This window comes from Triticum dicoccoides, chromosome 7A (assembly GCF_002162155.2).
Source record: "Triticum dicoccoides isolate Atlit2015 ecotype Zavitan chromosome 7A, WEW_v2.0, whole genome shotgun sequence".
Taxonomy (NCBI): Eukaryota; Viridiplantae; Streptophyta; class Magnoliopsida; order Poales; family Poaceae; genus Triticum; species Triticum dicoccoides.
The window spans coordinates 634,595,198-634,611,679 of record NC_041392.1 but is presented as its reverse complement, the minus strand read 5'-3'; the positions used below and the strand labels follow the sequence as shown (position 1 = coordinate 634,611,679).

At 48.1% G+C, this 16,482-nt stretch overlaps 2 protein-coding genes across 2 annotated transcripts in view; one reads left to right on the top strand and one right to left on the bottom strand.

Annotated features, from left to right (window-relative positions):
• Positions 1-12,348: 12,348 nt before the first annotated feature.
• Positions 12,349-13,377, top strand: LOC119333744 (putative cyclin-dependent kinase F-2). Its single transcript, XM_037606535.1, has one exon. The coding sequence runs from the start codon at positions 12,349-12,351 to the stop codon at positions 13,375-13,377; it is 1,029 nt and encodes a 342-aa protein (XP_037462432.1).
• A 333-nt stretch (positions 13,378-13,710) lies between these two features.
• The window catches only part of LOC119329221 (adagio-like protein 1), a 5,632-nt gene continuing 2,860 nt past the window's right edge, over positions 13,711-16,482 (bottom strand). Inside the window, exon 2 of the mRNA XM_037602232.1 lies at positions 13,711-15,776. Coding sequence (XP_037458129.1) covers positions 14,165-15,776 — 1,612 coding nt within the window. The 3' untranslated portion in view covers positions 13,711-14,164. The remainder of the gene's footprint in view (positions 15,777-16,482) is intronic.

The window sequence follows — 16,482 nt, the reverse complement described above, 5'->3', positions numbered from 1 at the left end:
TTTCAAAAAAAACCCCCAGCCACAGAAATGCTGACGCGTGGATGCCTATTGGTCCCGGTTGGTGCCACCAACCGGGACCAAAGGCCACGTGAAGGCCCATCTGTCCTGGTTCTGGATTGAACCGGGACTAAAAGAAGAGGGCATTAGTACCGACCCTTTAGTCCCGGTTCAGGAACCGGGACAAAAGGCTCTTATGAACCGGAACAATAGGCCCTTTTTCTACTAGTGTATTGTGAGATATGAGACTCAAACCTTGGTCACCAAAGCCCAAGCCTTGTCCCGTAACCAACTCCTTTCTTTGATTATCCTGAACACATCCATTTGAATTTCGTGCGGAGTGAACCTAAGCCCATTTGTGTCCAATTCAAGGGAACACTTATGTTTGACCTTTTTTAGCACTATACTAAAAGTAGAAATGTGCCTTCTACGTCATTTTGTTTATGCTGTCTATTTGTTGGCCATACACTTGGTTGGTTTCTTGCTTCTCTATTGTATTTTTCATGGACGGAGCACTGTTGTATTATCTCATTGAGCTTACCGTGGTATGTTGCGTCATTAAATTGTTATGATAATATGTATGTCTTGCATGGTATGTTCATGTCTGGCGGACGAACCCAAGCTGATTGCCCAAAAAACGGCTCCCACGGTACCCTAGGAGACAGGGCGGCAACACTGATCTACCTTCTCCCCACCTCTCCCACCACTCACTGCTTCGGCACTAGGGGGAGGGGGACAAGCACCCCCGTTGTTTCAGTTTGATGGTGATAGGGTTAGGATTAAGTTTAAATTTTGGCCTCCAGCGGTCCGTGGAGAGAAGACAGCGTCACCGTCGTCATGGAATATGTCATTCTGGCCTCACCCTCGTTCCAGTGGTGCTTACTGGCATCGCTGCGAGGAGCGGGGGGAGGGGGGGGGATGGTCAATCTGGATTTTCCTTCTGCAGGTTTTGCTTGGAGGCGATGTCTTGTGGAGAAGGAAACAAGACATCTTACTCCTCGAACTACAGCTTCGATTGGCGAAGGTTTCCATCCTCGGGCTTGTTGGGGGGTATCTGAGGTTTGTGTTCCTCGATTCCACTTGGACGGACTTGGGCCGTTATATATTATCTCTATGGAATTTTCTTCTTGGGGTATAGATTTCCTAACATACCACGACCGGCGGTGTCTTCTGGTTTGTATCGACGACTTCCAGACCGCTAAAAGAGTGTTATCCTGGCTCTAATGGTGATCCAGATGTCCATACGTGGCGCTGAGTTATACCCATAGCACACTGCCGGTGGATGCAAAAGGAAGAAGACAATTACATCCCCATTGACTTGGATGTATGTTTAGTTACTTTTTCCTTTGTCCACATGAGCACTGATCTATTTGGGTTGTTAACCTTTGATATCACTTTATTTTGTCTATATGTATCTTAGGGCATGTTCACATGTCCTCCAGCTTCAGTGGATCTCCAAATCTCGTTTCTATTTTCCGACGCCACCTTCTTCCAGAGATTGCGATCAATGGAAAATTGTCCGGGTTGCTCGATCCAGCTTTTCGCACACGCCAGTAGGCCAACCTGCATGAGCAAACCAGTACATGACTCGCCGGGTCACTTGGCGGTGGCATTCCTCCGTAGTTTAGTCTAACTCTGTAGTAGACCTTAAAGCTAGCCAACTACCGAACATGCCCTTAGTATGTAAATGTGGCGGGTTAAACTCTTGTGTGCTTCTACCATCCTCTATAAACACTTTCTTTAGTGGAAGATATATTTTCTGAATCTCATATCCATGCGGAAATATAATTCTGAATCTCATCTCCATGCCGAAATATAATTCTTAACAATGCAGCGAAAACATTATTAACCAGAAGAAAAGAACACATTTCATCCTTGCGTGCGGCAGGCAATGTCGTAAGTCATACAATTCGGTACTCATGTCGATCGACGGGATAGGGTAGCGGTGCGTGTTCATGCAATTGGTTAGTTATTTTTCTTGCACAAATAATAATTTATTTTATTTTATTTGTTTATTCATTCATGAATCACAACAAAAATAAATAAAAATAAAAATGCGTCCATGCGTGCCTCGTCACGGGAATATTCCAAGGATTTTACTTTTCTTTTGCGTCGAACAAAGGATTTTACTTGGAAAAAGGAATGGATGCAGGAAGCAATGCATGTACGTACGCAGTGTACGCTATGATCAAATCCAGGTGGCCGGTAGAGCTATATATATAGACCAGCCTCTCACAGCCCATCAGCACCGGCATACCCACCGATGCACCGCCGCGCTATATTTGCCAACTAGGCCGGCAATGGCCGCCGGCCTCGGCAGTCTTCCGCTCCCTGAAGCTAGCAATGCATGCACGTACACAGTGTACGCTATGTGGCTGGTAGAGCTATATATGTAAACCAGCCTCTCACAGCCCCATCAGCACCGGCATACCCACCCATGCACCGCCACGCTATATTCGCCAACTAGGCCGGCAACAATGGCCGCCGGCCTGGATAGTCTTCCGCTCCCTGAAGCTAGGCAATGGCCGCCGACCAGCATGCGCACTCTCTCAGCAGCACACACTACACACACAGCCTCTACCGCTATATATACAGCCATTGCTGCGCTCCTAAGATCCATCCAAGCATCCAACTACAACAAGTCCCATCCACCACACTTCACACTTGCTACTCACACCACACACAAATCAATCAGCTTCCGGCAAGGTTCGAGTTCAATGGAGGGAGGTGGCGTCGGCAAGGCGGGCTCGGCGGAGGGCAGCGCTGCGAGGCGGGCTCAGGAGTGTCACATGTGCCGCATCTGCAAGAGGGGCTTCACCACCGCCCAGGCGCTCGGAGGGCACATGAACGTCCACCGCCGCCGCGACGCCGAGGCCGAGGCACCGCCGGCTGGCGCTCAAGTCGACGGTGGCCGCGCCGGTGGGTCGCAGAAGGCAGGTCCCGGGGGCGAGGGCAACGACGAGGTGGACTTGGAGCTGAGGCTCTGGTTCTAGCCTCTGATCACCCATTCATCATTTCGTTTATCAGCGATCTGGGTGAAGCTTTAGTAATTCCTCGTTAATTTGCTAGTACTACTATATATGTTCAGGACGTCCTTCTTCTTTATTTTCCGTGTAAATATGTGTGTGGACATACGTGGTCAACGTAGTGTACATACTGTAGAAAGGTATACCAGCTCTGTACATATAGACATGCTTCACCTCTGTAAATATGTGTGTGGACATACGTGGTTGGAAAGGTATACCAGCTCTGTACATATATAGCTGAAGAATTTCTGGAGAGGAATGCTATTGATGCTTGGACAAATTAATATGTGAGATTTATTATATGATTCCTAAATGCAGCATTGTGATTCACCGCGTCAGCTATATCCAGCTCTCTGGCTGGATCACCGCCCCTAAGAGAGAAGAAAACCCATTCTGGTTGCGAAACAATACCAAATTACACGCCTCCACAACACGCAGGTGCTCAAAAGACAGGGCTTAAAGAGGACGCTTGTTTTCTACTTCTGTACAATAAGCAAATCAAACCTTGGTAGTACGTGCAAGGTTTGCGGCTCCTGGAGTTTTTCTTTATGAAATATTTGCAGGCCATGTGCTAGCTATGTTGCTTCCTACAAGAGGATTTTTTTAGTTGTTATATGCTTTACTTAGGACTACTATAAGAATCCAACAGAGAGAACAATAGTTTTTTTTTCTTCTCATAGAAGCTTTTATAAATTCTTGCGCATGTACAATTTTTTAGGAGGCATGTATATATATGTTACAAGCACGAAAATTTTCCACCTCAGCATTGGAGATGCATATATAGCCCACATGTACAAGCACACAAAATGAAAAAAAACTGATAGTATTCTTTTTCACTTAAATGAATTTTTGTATTTGTAATTCATTGATATTGCAATTTGAATATTGCAATAATTTATATTGAAAAGACGATAGCCAATTTATTGGCTAATTCGAATTCGTCTGTACAATTCGTAAAATTCTTTCTTATTTCTTATTGTTGAAATCCAAAATTAAAGTCTCTTGGCTCTCTTCACGCTTTCTCACAAACAGATTAAAAAATAGATTTTTATTTTTGAAGTTTGGATAAACCATTGCTTCGTCTGGTGTCTACAATACCACCAGAAAAAGCGCACTCCTAATGCCACCAGAAGGATGTTGAGCAAACCAGCACAGAGGATCTACCACAAGCGATCGCCCTTTTTTTAAACAAAGGCATAAGATTGGCATGTGACCAACATTCACGGCATGGCAATTACTCGCATGTTACAATATGCCCTAGTTTTTTAGGCCCCAACTCAAAGCTTTGCCTCCTCAATGATGGTTTCAGAAGGATCAGTGGCGATGCACTTTTGTGATGGAAGACCCTCACATTTTGCTCGTTCCACAAGCGAGCGTTTCACTATAGAGGTGATTGGAAGACAACCCCAGGGTCTATGGTTTCTTCATTCGGGGGCGTCTGGTCTTCAGCAGCGGTGGCAGTTGCTGCAGCGTGGTCCTCCCGGGGGCTGGATTGGTGTTCTCTCCCCGGCTTGTGATTATATGCTTGTAGGAGGTGTGGAGTATGGCGACCCCGACTAAGAGGCGGGAAAGAGAGATGGCGACCAGAGACCAATCTTGCACCGGGTGAGAGCATCTCTATCAGTCCCCTATAAGTCAGACGAGCAAATGGCAGAGTATCCTTTAGAGGAGTATATTTGCTCCTCTAAAAAACTGTCGTTTCTAACTAAATTCCTATACTTAACTCATTAAAAAAATGAACACAAATTCGGTGCAAAGTTGATGCAAACAACTTCATCAAACTTGATTCGAACTCGATTCAACCAGTTGCATAAACTATTTTACATAACTTAAATAAAATTTATATTAGATTGCATAATCACTAAAAGTAACTACTCGCTATCACTCTCATTTTTTGACTATAGCTATCACTCTCGTTCATCAACCTCTCCCAGTCCGATTTGGTCATAGGCTCCTCGCCCTCTCCGCCGCCGCCACGACCCAGCCCTGCTCGATCGCCATCTCCTCCGTCGTTGGAGCCGGAGCCGTCACTGGAGCAAAGGTTGATGGCTTTCGTCACCCTGGACTTATACATCTCGTACAATCGGCGCACCTACTCGACACTCTCTGGGTATAGGCGGTGGAGCTCCGCCATGTACACCTCGCTGGCTTGCTCTGCCTCGAGTGGTTAACTGAACCACTAAGTGTGCACTATAAAGTTTAGCAAAAATGACTACCCGTTTCTATCTTTGTGAATGAATTTGCTTGATTGCATTGTTGTTTGACTGTATTTGACTATAACTCTGGCAATTCTCAAGCACAATATAGTGTCACGATCATGATCATGTGCAGTCATGGCTATTTGGTTTATGCAAAGGTGTCACGATCATGTCCTCTTTATGCGCAAATTCAATCATGCTTTATTCTTGTGTTGTCAATTCCTATAAGAACTGTCACTTGATTTGTTTTTGGAGATCTGGTACATAGGAGTATGAATACATCTCTCTTTCCACTAGTACTGTAACAATACATCTCCATAATGAAGGTACTCCTAACATAGAAGTATTGAACCTTTATTTGTCCAAACAAGGTTGTTCACAATAATATGCCTTGTTGTTGTTTGAATTAAAATAAATTCATATTTGATCAAATTCAATCTTATCCAGAGTATACATATATAGATGGAAATTAATGGAGTAGTGTAGTGAACATGGAGTAGTTAGCATATTGCTTCAACTGGCCATGTAGTGACCAAATTTAACCAAATAATCCAAATTATTCAAATTAACCCAAATAATTCCAATAGATCAAATTATTACAAATAATTGAAATTATTACAAATTAAACCAAAATATTCCAATTTAATTGAAATAATTCAAATTAATCCAACAAATTCCAAATTAATTCAAATAACTCAAACAAATTCAAAATTATTTCAAGTAATTCCAACAAATTCAAGTAAATAAAAATAATCCAAATAAATTCAATAAAACCAAATAATTCCAATAAATTCAAATAAATCTAATTATTTCCAAAATATTCCAATAATCAAATACACATGACATAGACTTCCCTTTCCTAGAGCATCACTAGAGCATCCTTTCCTTTCTCTAGCTACTTCTTCCCTTCCCTTTCCTATTGCATTTCTTCTATAATGGCCCTGGTATCAGCAACTAGCTGACCGTCGCAATATATACCGATTATTTCTCTTCCATCATTCTGATGACGATCCTTGTGCAGGTGTGGCAGCTTATATTGATTTCCTCCTTTGTCTTTCATAACTTCAACCATAATTGCTTCCAATGTGATAAAGCTTTTGAACAACTTGTGGGCCTCATAGTTCTCAAACTCCTCTTCCACATCATGTACCAGTTCCTGGATATTTGTAGGTAATCTGCAGTCGGTTAGAGACTTGAGGAGAGTTGTGGAAGCAGAGATCCAAACAATTGAACTCGGGCTGTTTGGGGGTTGTTGTAACAATTGAATGTCTATATCAGTTTGTTCCACAGCTTCTCGAAAAGCTTCATCATTAGGAAGGACATGAGGCCTTGTATTATCCTGTTGGATGAAGATTGTTCTTCCCTCGTCATCGTCAAGCCACTTATCTTGAATCACTGGGATAACTCTGTTGATGAGATAATCCCTGCACACAGGTCTGGTTACTTTCACTGATTCCAGCTCTCTCTCGTTCCCCTTACTCTGCTACGACTTGTTCGCACTACCTCATTCTCTTCAACAAATACCGAAATACCAATCTTTCCATCGAATGTTAGCCCCCCTATCATCGTTGTATTGAGGCCTAGCCACGATGGTTAAGAACATTACCTTCCCAATGCTATTAGTATTTTGCATGGTGCGCTCGGGTTCAGGTTCTTCTGGAAGTACGTAGTAACTGTTTTTCACTCTAGTCATGTCATGCTTTTTTTTCATCTATATGCACCATGTTGGTCATTGGATTCAAAATAGGTCGGGAAGTTGAGATCCAATTCTCATCAAACCTGGACATACAGAATATCGATCTTGCAATCTTGTTCTCTGGCTTGAGGTAAGGCTTCACAATGTATGTGATGCGCTTGAGCTCATTCAACTGAAACCATTTGTGTAGGGTCAAGCGGGCCACACCTAGAGATCGTGCCCGAGCTTGAACTGTCCTTCTTCTATTTAGTGGGATTGTCAAAGTCCTTGAAAGATCCGACTCTTTTCTCTTTCGGCCAGCTCTTCCTTTCTTCTTGTTTGAGACATCCACTTCTTGGCCTAAGGCAATATGCTTTTTGGCGTCTGCCAGATTCTTTCAACAGATAGTACCCTGTATGTACAACAGGGTTAAGACTAGAAGCTTGTCCTCTAGTTGAATAGATCCATGTTTGAGCTTGATTACTAGCAAAGCAAAGTAAACACCATGCCTCTCCATATCTGCCAATTCTTTCCTTTTTGGATTACCCGCTTCAACTTCTTGAGCTTGTCCATCCTCTTGAGCTTGTTCATCATCTTCTTCTTTTTGAGGCATCAAGTTAAAATCAATAGCTTCATCTTCATCTTCATCTTCTTCTTGAGGCATCAAGTTCAAATCCATAGTTATGTGCTCCTGCTATCAATGACAAAAGATGAGTACTTCATGGTACCACAATAACCAAACAAGAGTATGTAAGCCAAACAAGAAATGGGTGCCATGGCACCATTTCTAGTTTGGTTGACATGGCAGCCAAACAAGAAATGAGTGCCATGGCACCTTTTCTAGTAAGCTGAAACCTGAAAGCAAACTACATTTTAGGAGTATCATGTTTACTGAAACATTTGCTAACAAAGATCATGGCAGTAAAACTAGACTAGAGGTGTCTGGCGATCGCACAAACACACACTCTCAAGTCATCACACACATATTCCAATGTCAGTAGCAGTTTCATCTATGTCAAAACGGTCAATTTACTGTCAAATCAGTGAAAAGTCATGGCACCATTTCTAGTTTTGTTGCAATTACATAATTGAATTTTGTATGTACTCCACTTTATACCCAAGCTTTCATTAGGTAGTTTATTTTTTTCATATTTTTTTGTGAAATGACATGATATTTTAACTGAATGTTGACATTAGACAACAACTAAATTTGGTGGAGGAGCATTGCTAACATTTTTGAGTACAGATGAACTATTGATAGTTTAACTGAATTTGCAAAATTTTGGAGGTACACTTGACTATGGCATTTACAAAATCTGACCATTTACAAAATCTAACTGAATTTTTCTCTGACTAAACCAGATCATATTCTCAAATTCTAGTCTAGTAATTAACACAATACTCGATATCATACGGAAACCTGAAACTTGCAGGTTTCAACACACACACACTCTCCAGTAATTACTTTATTTTTTCACGAATACGCAAAGGTTGCGTATCATTTCATTGATAGAAGGAGTAGAAAGAGTACAAAGGAGCACAACACATGACCCAAACGCAGGAAGACGTGAACATGATGCCCAGTGTAGAGAGACAAGGGATGCTCGGCCCGTATAGAGGATACATCACAACTAAACCTACCAAACATGAGCCAAAAACGGCGATGCCAAACCAAGAAGAACTCCACCATCGTTCGAGCCAAAATCGGGGACACCGCAAGCGAGCAAGATAGTGCCTTCAAGTCGTTGAGACACTGTCACTATCCGATCCGGGGGACCCGGACCTAGGGTTTCCCCTGAGCTCGAAGAGGGGCTCAACTGAAGGCTTTGGCAGCGCCTCTAAAAAGGAAAACGACACCTGCGGGCGCCGCCGCTGCCAGCACCGGCAAGCCAAGCAGGGATTTCTCACTGGCATAAAGCTGAGAGATCTCATAGCCGCCAAATCCGGAATCGAAGATGAAGAGGCCAATGCTGGTCGGAACCACCATGTCAGGAAGAGGTTGGCGGGGCTGCACCTGCCTTTGGAGGGTAACACCGTCTCCGAACCCACAAGCATAGGATTAGGCAAAAGGGGGGGGAGCTTTGAGGCGTATTGGGTAGGGCGGGCGACGAGGCAAACTACACGGGGGTAACGGCGTCCTACGAATTATTTTTTTTAGAAAAGGGGAAGGACCCCCCGGCCTCTGCATCTCGACGATGCATGCAGCCACTTTACTAATTATTCATACAAGACCTTACAAAGTCATGCAACAGTAAGACTAAAGCCACCGTCTAGGCAACATCTGTCGCTACTCCTATTAGTTGATGAAGGCATGCCGATAGTATGGGCCTAATACCAAACAGACCTCACAACCAAACCTAACATCTAAGACCTGAGATCCCAACCAGGACGCCTGCCGGGTATGGGGAACCACCAGTCCGGCGCACTCCTCAACCAGGACGCCTGCCGGGTATGAGGTCGCCGCAGCCACCTGCCACCAATTCATCTTCAGTGATGTACCGCTGCATCTACCTTGCCCGGTCTAGCTGCTGTCAACGCCACCATGACGCCAGACAACGCCACCATCCTACGCTCGTCCATCATCACACGCCCACCGGCAAGACCCCGCTGCTCCATGCCCCTGAGACCTGTCGTTGTCGATGTGCCAAATGCCACGTTGTTCCTCCGTCGCGAACACCAGCTGTTGCCACTGGTCCCATCCCCTCCACCTGCAGTTCCTCTAACCAAGCACCCAAATGCCCCCAAGCGGCGCCTCTGAGAAGGTTACGACACACGCAGTGCCGCCGCCACCCAATCTAAGGAGATTTTGGGTTTTCACCCGGGCATGGGGTCGAGGTGGAGGGCAGGGACCTCGACGGCGGCTGCAAGGAGGAGAACGGCGACCTTGGTCGTCGCCACCGTCGGGATGAACGAGTCATCCAGAGTTTCCTCCGGTCCGATGTCACCTCTACGAATCCCCCGCGAACGCACCGAGACCGACGATCGCGATCGTAAGCCACCAACTGCAGCGGGAGAGAGCCTGCAGCGCGGAGGAGATCCACAGGCAACTCACCGCCCACGCGGTCAAGACGCCGTCCATCCACCCCCCGCAAACGTCGCCGGCCGAGGGCGCCGTCGCCATGCCTAACAGGGTCGCCGCCCCAGGTCCAGGTTCCTCCACGATGGCCGGAGTAGCGAGATCCACCACGAGCGACGAGATCCGGCACCGCGCGACCGACGTCATCGCCCAAACCCGCAGTCGACCGATCCCGCCGTCGTCGGGAGCCCGCGCGCTATCGAAAATCCCACACCCATGGATCTGGGCGCCCGTGCACCGCCGCGAGCCCGCCGCCTTCAGGATCCGCCACACCGTCGGGAGGGCCGCCCCCCACGGATCAGGACGCCCGCGCCGCCGCAGATCTGAGAGAGGGAGGAGAGACCCTCCCCGCCGCCGTCGCACGCACGGGCTTTGCCCGGCGCCGACCATCGGCAACGGTGGAGGGGGAGAAGGGCGCTGGAGGGTTACTAGGCGGCGGCGGCTGAGCCCTCCCGAGCCGCCCACGGGGGAGACGATGCGAGAGGAGCACTATTGCAACTGTATATGTAGCTATGGAAATAAAATCCTTAAAATTGGGGGAGAATTTCACTTCCACGGCCTCTACACCAACTAGGGATGCATACAACCATTTTAGTATGAGTACCAAGATAAACATGGTCCTCAGGATTTTTTTAATGAGTACCAAGATATTTTTTTATGAATGGTGCCACCACACACCAAACTTGATCCTCAATAAATGGAGGAAAACCCCTGTACATCACCTATCAATTCTAAAAATTGAACTCGGATCATTAAGCTACACAACCGCATGCTCAACCACTGAGCCAAGGCTCTCACTAAAACCTGAAACTTGCAGGTTTCAACACAATACTCTAGCAATCTTCGTATACTCCAGTAAACTTGGAGGTTTGCATCTCAAGAGATCATACAACTAGGAATTTAATGTTAATGTTAAGGAATTGGTTTGCATCTGAAGAGATCATACAACTAGGAATTTCACCTACTGATTTTAATGTTAAGAGATCATACAACTAGGAATTTCATCTACAGAAACCTGAATCGGTTTGCATTTGTCACACACAGTTTTACATCACCATGATAAGCAGCAGTAGTTCCGATGCTTATCTGACAACGAAGATCAAGAAATCTGTATTCATGATCGCCGAGTTGTACAGAAGAGACAAATGGTTTCTTCTGTTAACATGCAACGCTTACAAGATGGACCAAGATGACACAGCGTCTGATCAACAGTTCAACTCTGCCTAGCCTGCTAAACCCTGCGAAGCTGCACTGACGGAGAAGGTTTTCTTGCGCATTGAGGTGGCGCACCCCGCCAGGCTTCTCTCCCGCCTCTGCTTCACCATCTCCGGCGCCTCCACGAGTTGCACCCTGCGCTGCCGCTTGGCATCCGATGCTTGTTGGTACCTCTCATGGAGTTTGCGCTTCGCGGCCTCCATCGCCTTCGCGTCTGGATCGGCCGAGACAATGACATGCTGACCGATGGTGCCCTTCTTGGGCTTCGCCATGTTGACGCCGCCGCCGAGATCGGACGCCTTGTCGTCGCTGATCTCCACCGTCTTCTTCTTCTTCGCGTCAAGATCGGCCGAGGCATGCTGCTGATCGTGACCGGCGATCTCGATGGAGGAAGGCCGCTCCGTCGTCGTTGCGCCGACAGGCTGCTGCTCCACGGTCTCCTTGGGCTGAGGCGCGTTGAAGTTGTCCGGCTGGTGCAAGGACTCTCCGGCGAAGTCGTCCAGCGCGGACGCCCTCCACTCGCTCACGATGCCCCTGGCGAGGACGCGGACCCGCTCGGACTCGTGCTTCCGCAGCGCACGGACGGCCTTGGCGAGGTCCGTGGTGGCGAGTACCTTGGGCGTCACCGGAGTCAACCGCAGCGTCTCTAGGGACTCTGCCATCAAGCCGTCAAGAACCCCGCAGAGCTTCTCCGCCTTGCCGTCGTCCGCGGTGTTGCAGAGCCCTTCAAAGATGTTGCCCCTGGCGCGCCGGAGCTCGTCGCGGCACATGTCAGGGTCGGCCGCCTCGATGGCCGCGTCGACGGAGTCGAAGGCGCCGAAGAAGCGCTTCCACCGGCGGAGCGGGCTGGTGGTCTGCGCGGCCATGGCAGCGGATTTCTGGCGAGCTGTGATCGATCTTTGGACGGAGAAGTGGAGGGGGAGGAAGAAAGCGATCGCGTACAACGAGGTCATCGAAGATCAAGTTTATATAGATCTTCCGATGAGGCGGTGAGCAAACCGAGTGCCATTCGTCGATCAGAGCAGCAGTCGGAAGCGCGTCGAGCGTTGCGCGCGCGCCACGGAAACATCTTCGAACGGCAATCGGTTTGCATGTGCCGCACCTCCTGTACACAATAACTACAGATATTCCAACACGCACCAGCAAGTAGCACCCACATCCATGGCCATCATGTCGCGAGCTGCCGCAGCGGAAGCCGCCATTGGCGCCATGATCGACGACCACGCCGCTGGCTCCCGCAAGAGACGGCGCATCGGGAGCACCGAGGACTACCAGCTGACGCGCGTGCTCGGGGCGGGCGGCTTCGGCGTCGTCGTCAAGGCGCGCCACCGCGCCACCGGAGACGACGTCGCCCTCAAGTTCCTGGTCCGCTCACCCGACGGCGGCAAGAGGAGGCACCACCGTGCACACGCGCTCCACCGCGGCCTGCTGCGCGAGGCGTGCTACCTCGCGGCGTGCCGCGGCCACCCCTCGGTCGTCGGCTTGCACGGCATCGCGCGGGACCCCCGCAGCGGGCAGTGCAGCCTCGTCCTGGAGCACGTCGGCCCGAGCCTCGCCCACGTCCTGCGCGCTCGCCGCCGGCCGTTCACGGAGGAGGAGACGCGCCGCGTCATGCGGCAGCTCCTGAGCGGCGCCGGGAGGATGCACGAGCGCGGCATCGTCCACCGGGACATCAAGCCCGGGAACGTCCTCGTCGGCGGCGAGGGCGCGGTGAAGATATGCGACCTCGGGCTGGCCGTGTCCATGGCCAGCGCGCCGCCGCCGCGCGGCCGGGCCGGCACGCGCTGGTACATGGCTCCCGAGATGCTCCTGGGGAGGCCGGACTACGACGAGCTCGTGGACGCCTGGTCGCTCGGCTGCGTCATGGCCGAGCTGCTCGCCGGCGAACCGCTGTTCCCGGGACAAAACGTGGTCGACCAGCTCTTCCGAATCTTCCGCGTGCTCGGCGGCGCGTGTGTAGGATTCACGCGCACGCCGCTCCCGCTCGCCGCCGCGGGGCAGATGCCGCCGACACGCCGAGGCGACAGCGTGCTACGCGCGCTGTTCCCGGAGGAGCGCCTGTCGCGCGACGGATTCGAGGTTTTAGACGGGCTCCTCACATGCGACCCCAGCGAGCGTCTGCCGGCGGCCGTGGCGCTCCAGTGCCCGTGGTTCACTGACACCGCCGACGTCGCTGCCTCTACTGCGTAGGATGCATGCTGTACCACCATTCTACGTCATCACTTCTGCGTAGGGTACAAGATGATGATATGTTTTGTAATGTAATTTAGTCAGTAATGGAATTGTACCAAGGTGGTTTCTCCTGTAATGGAATTGTAATTTAGAATGTTGTGCAGGCTAGGATCTCCCTCTCTGCAACTAAACGAGTCGACAGCTATTTCCCTGTCACAATGTTTATCAGTGCTAGAGAAGAACTGTACATTATTTGTCTATAAACAAGAGGAAAATAGAAAAAAGTTAAAACACACACAACTAATAAGCTTACCTGAGAGGAAAACTTGCTACAGCCTGTTATTACATGTCTAACAAAAAAAGAGGATTGATCCAAGACCATCCATACATCTCATAACTATCACAGTTTCACAGAATACAGGAGAGGGTTCATCTGTACAAAGTAGTCCTTTTTTTAACCTAACAGAATGGATGTCAGAATAGTCTGAGAATACATAAAATTGATACTCATTCCATGAGAGTAGCTTATGAATTATACTTATCTGGTAAAAGACCAAACAAACAGCAACAAGAGAAAAAAAACATATCACTACCCATTAGCTACATATAAAGCGAGCAACCCCGGTTTAAGAGGTTTAATCTTTACTTGAGACCCAACCATATCTCACTTCCGAGCAAATACATCCATTCATGGCGCCAAACATTCAGTGCCCCCGCCCGGTGGTGAAGACAATCAAGCTTAACGCCACTTGAAAGGTCTCATTTGTTTTCATGGAAGCTTGGTTGAAAGACCTTTATATAGACTTCAAACAGAGTTACTACTAGCCAGAGAGAGCTCATGTACTTCAGTGAGCATCCACTCTTCTCCAGTTTGTCCTCCAAGCACTATCGCTTTTGTACCTCCAACGACACAGGTACTGTGGCCCCACGCAAACCGCGGAGGTCGCCCGGGAACATTAAGTATCCTCCACGTAGGTTTCTCTTCAGTCGGATCCAAGAGATACAGCTGTGACGCCGAGTGGAGGCCTGCCACTGATCCACCAAATATTAACACTCTTCCCCCTGGCAAACTCACAGCAACGTGATCAAGACGAGGAGGTGGACCAGCTCCAGCCGGATTTCCCGCCCCAGGCATTCCACTCCCAGTGAGGCACCGCCAGCAGGGCTCTTCTTCGCTTAAGTCCATTGTGAACACATCACTGGATCGTAGTCGGAGAGGACCACTCTTAGCAAGACCGCCGAACATCAGAATTTTCCTACCATCATACACAGACATTGAGTGGCCCAATCTAGAAGGTGGTGTCCAAGATGCAGGTACTTCCCTCCATACAGGTCTGTCCATGCTCACATCAAGAAGAAACGTATCACTGAGTAGTACACCCGAGTCTGCACAGCCACCAGAAACCACCAACTTATTCCCATCCAAAGTGCAGGAGCTGTGCCATGAACGCGGAACCGGCGGTGCAACACCAGGGATCTCCCGCCAAGTTGGGTGTTTCGCATCCAAATCCAACATGAATACATCATTAAGAAGGCCCTGCCTTCCACAACCCCCGAACACAACTAACCAAGATCCATTTAGGCAAGATAGTGTATGGCCCCAGCGGCCCGGAGGAGCTGAGCTTACATTGACATGTCTCCACTCCGGATTGCTAGCATTCAAATCCAACACAAACGTGTCATTCATCGGTTGCATGTTAACACCTTCCCCGCCAAAGAGAACGACACGATTCCCTACAGCACAAGCACTGAAGTTGCATCGAGATGGCTCCACTGCACCTCCAACTGTCAATTTCCTCCATGCAACAGCTTCCAGGGTGGTTAGTTCTCTGGCCAGCCGACCCCAGCCCAATCTTTTCGCAGCAGGCACAGTCTCAAGAGCTCGAGTAGTCTCACTACCCCATGCATTACGGCAAACCATTCTCCAAAGATCTTCATTTTTTGTTAAGTCATACAACCGTCGACATACAGAGCTCACAGATGCGACATCTCTTGGAGACAACCTTGACAAAATACTCTGGCAAAGTACTTCATCAGTTAGCTGGAAGAGACTGGAATACTCCCGGCAGAAGTTGTCCTGCTCTAGTCCGGTGGTTATGGGCCGGAAAAAGTTATCCGGAGCAAACCGTGTAGATCTCACAGGTTCCCTTGTAACTGAGCCAGGTACTGGTCCCAAATCAACATTAGCATTGGTGAAGAACTGAATGCCCATATAATGGGTGATGATATCATCATCTCCATATATAGGAGTCACATGCAGCCTATTCATCAATGGAAATCCGTCTTTTCTGAAATTCAACAAATCACCACGGAACTGAGTACCGTTGTCTACGCATCTCTGAATCCCAGAAACTACTGCATCATCAACCAAGGGGTGCCTTCTCTGAGCAAATGGGCCTCTGCATTGCAGAAACCGGCTGAAAGAGGGACAAACAGCAGTGTATAAGAACATCAAGGATAGTAAGTTCAACAGTAAACTACTGCGCAAAAAGCTACATCATGGACAGCTAAAAAAGGAGAAATGGTTCAAGAAAAGAGCAGCACTTGCATACAGGATATATTTTGTTGCCATTAATTACAAAATGCCATTTCCAAACTTAATTAGCATGCAAGAATCTATATAGCCCAGGAATGCCATGTAGTATCATAAGGACCCCTTGGTGGTAGGGTCCTGTTTCCTCAGAAGTTTTCATCGGCATTCCCTTAATTATCATGTGTGTTTTGAGGCTCATAATGATGTAGAATGCCAGCAAAAGACAGCAAACAACTTTAAGAAATTCAATGTTCATGGTCAGGATGCACAGTTGTACGGCAGAACATTGTAGACCATGTTTTCACAAATTCAATTTACTATTTATGTTGTAGCAAACATCCCTTGGGGCCTTGGAATATGCTTCAGTAAATAATGACTATTATTTATTTCCTAGGACAAAGGTCTACAGGCTGACGTAATTGTGATATCAATAGTAGTAGGTATATAAGTGCTAGACTGCCAATATAGCACAAGATAATCAATGGAGTACAGTCTACTATAGGTCCACAAAGTTTGCATGAGTTATCACATAGACTATTGAACTTGGAAATTGCACATTTAGATCTCCAAATTTGTACATGCAAGGCAAG

Bases quoted from the DNA above. Each gene is read 5' to 3' on its own strand.
- LOC119333744 (XM_037606535.1), top strand. From the start codon at position 12,349: ATGGCCATCATGTCGCGAGCTGCCGCAGCGGAAGCCGCCATTGGCGCC.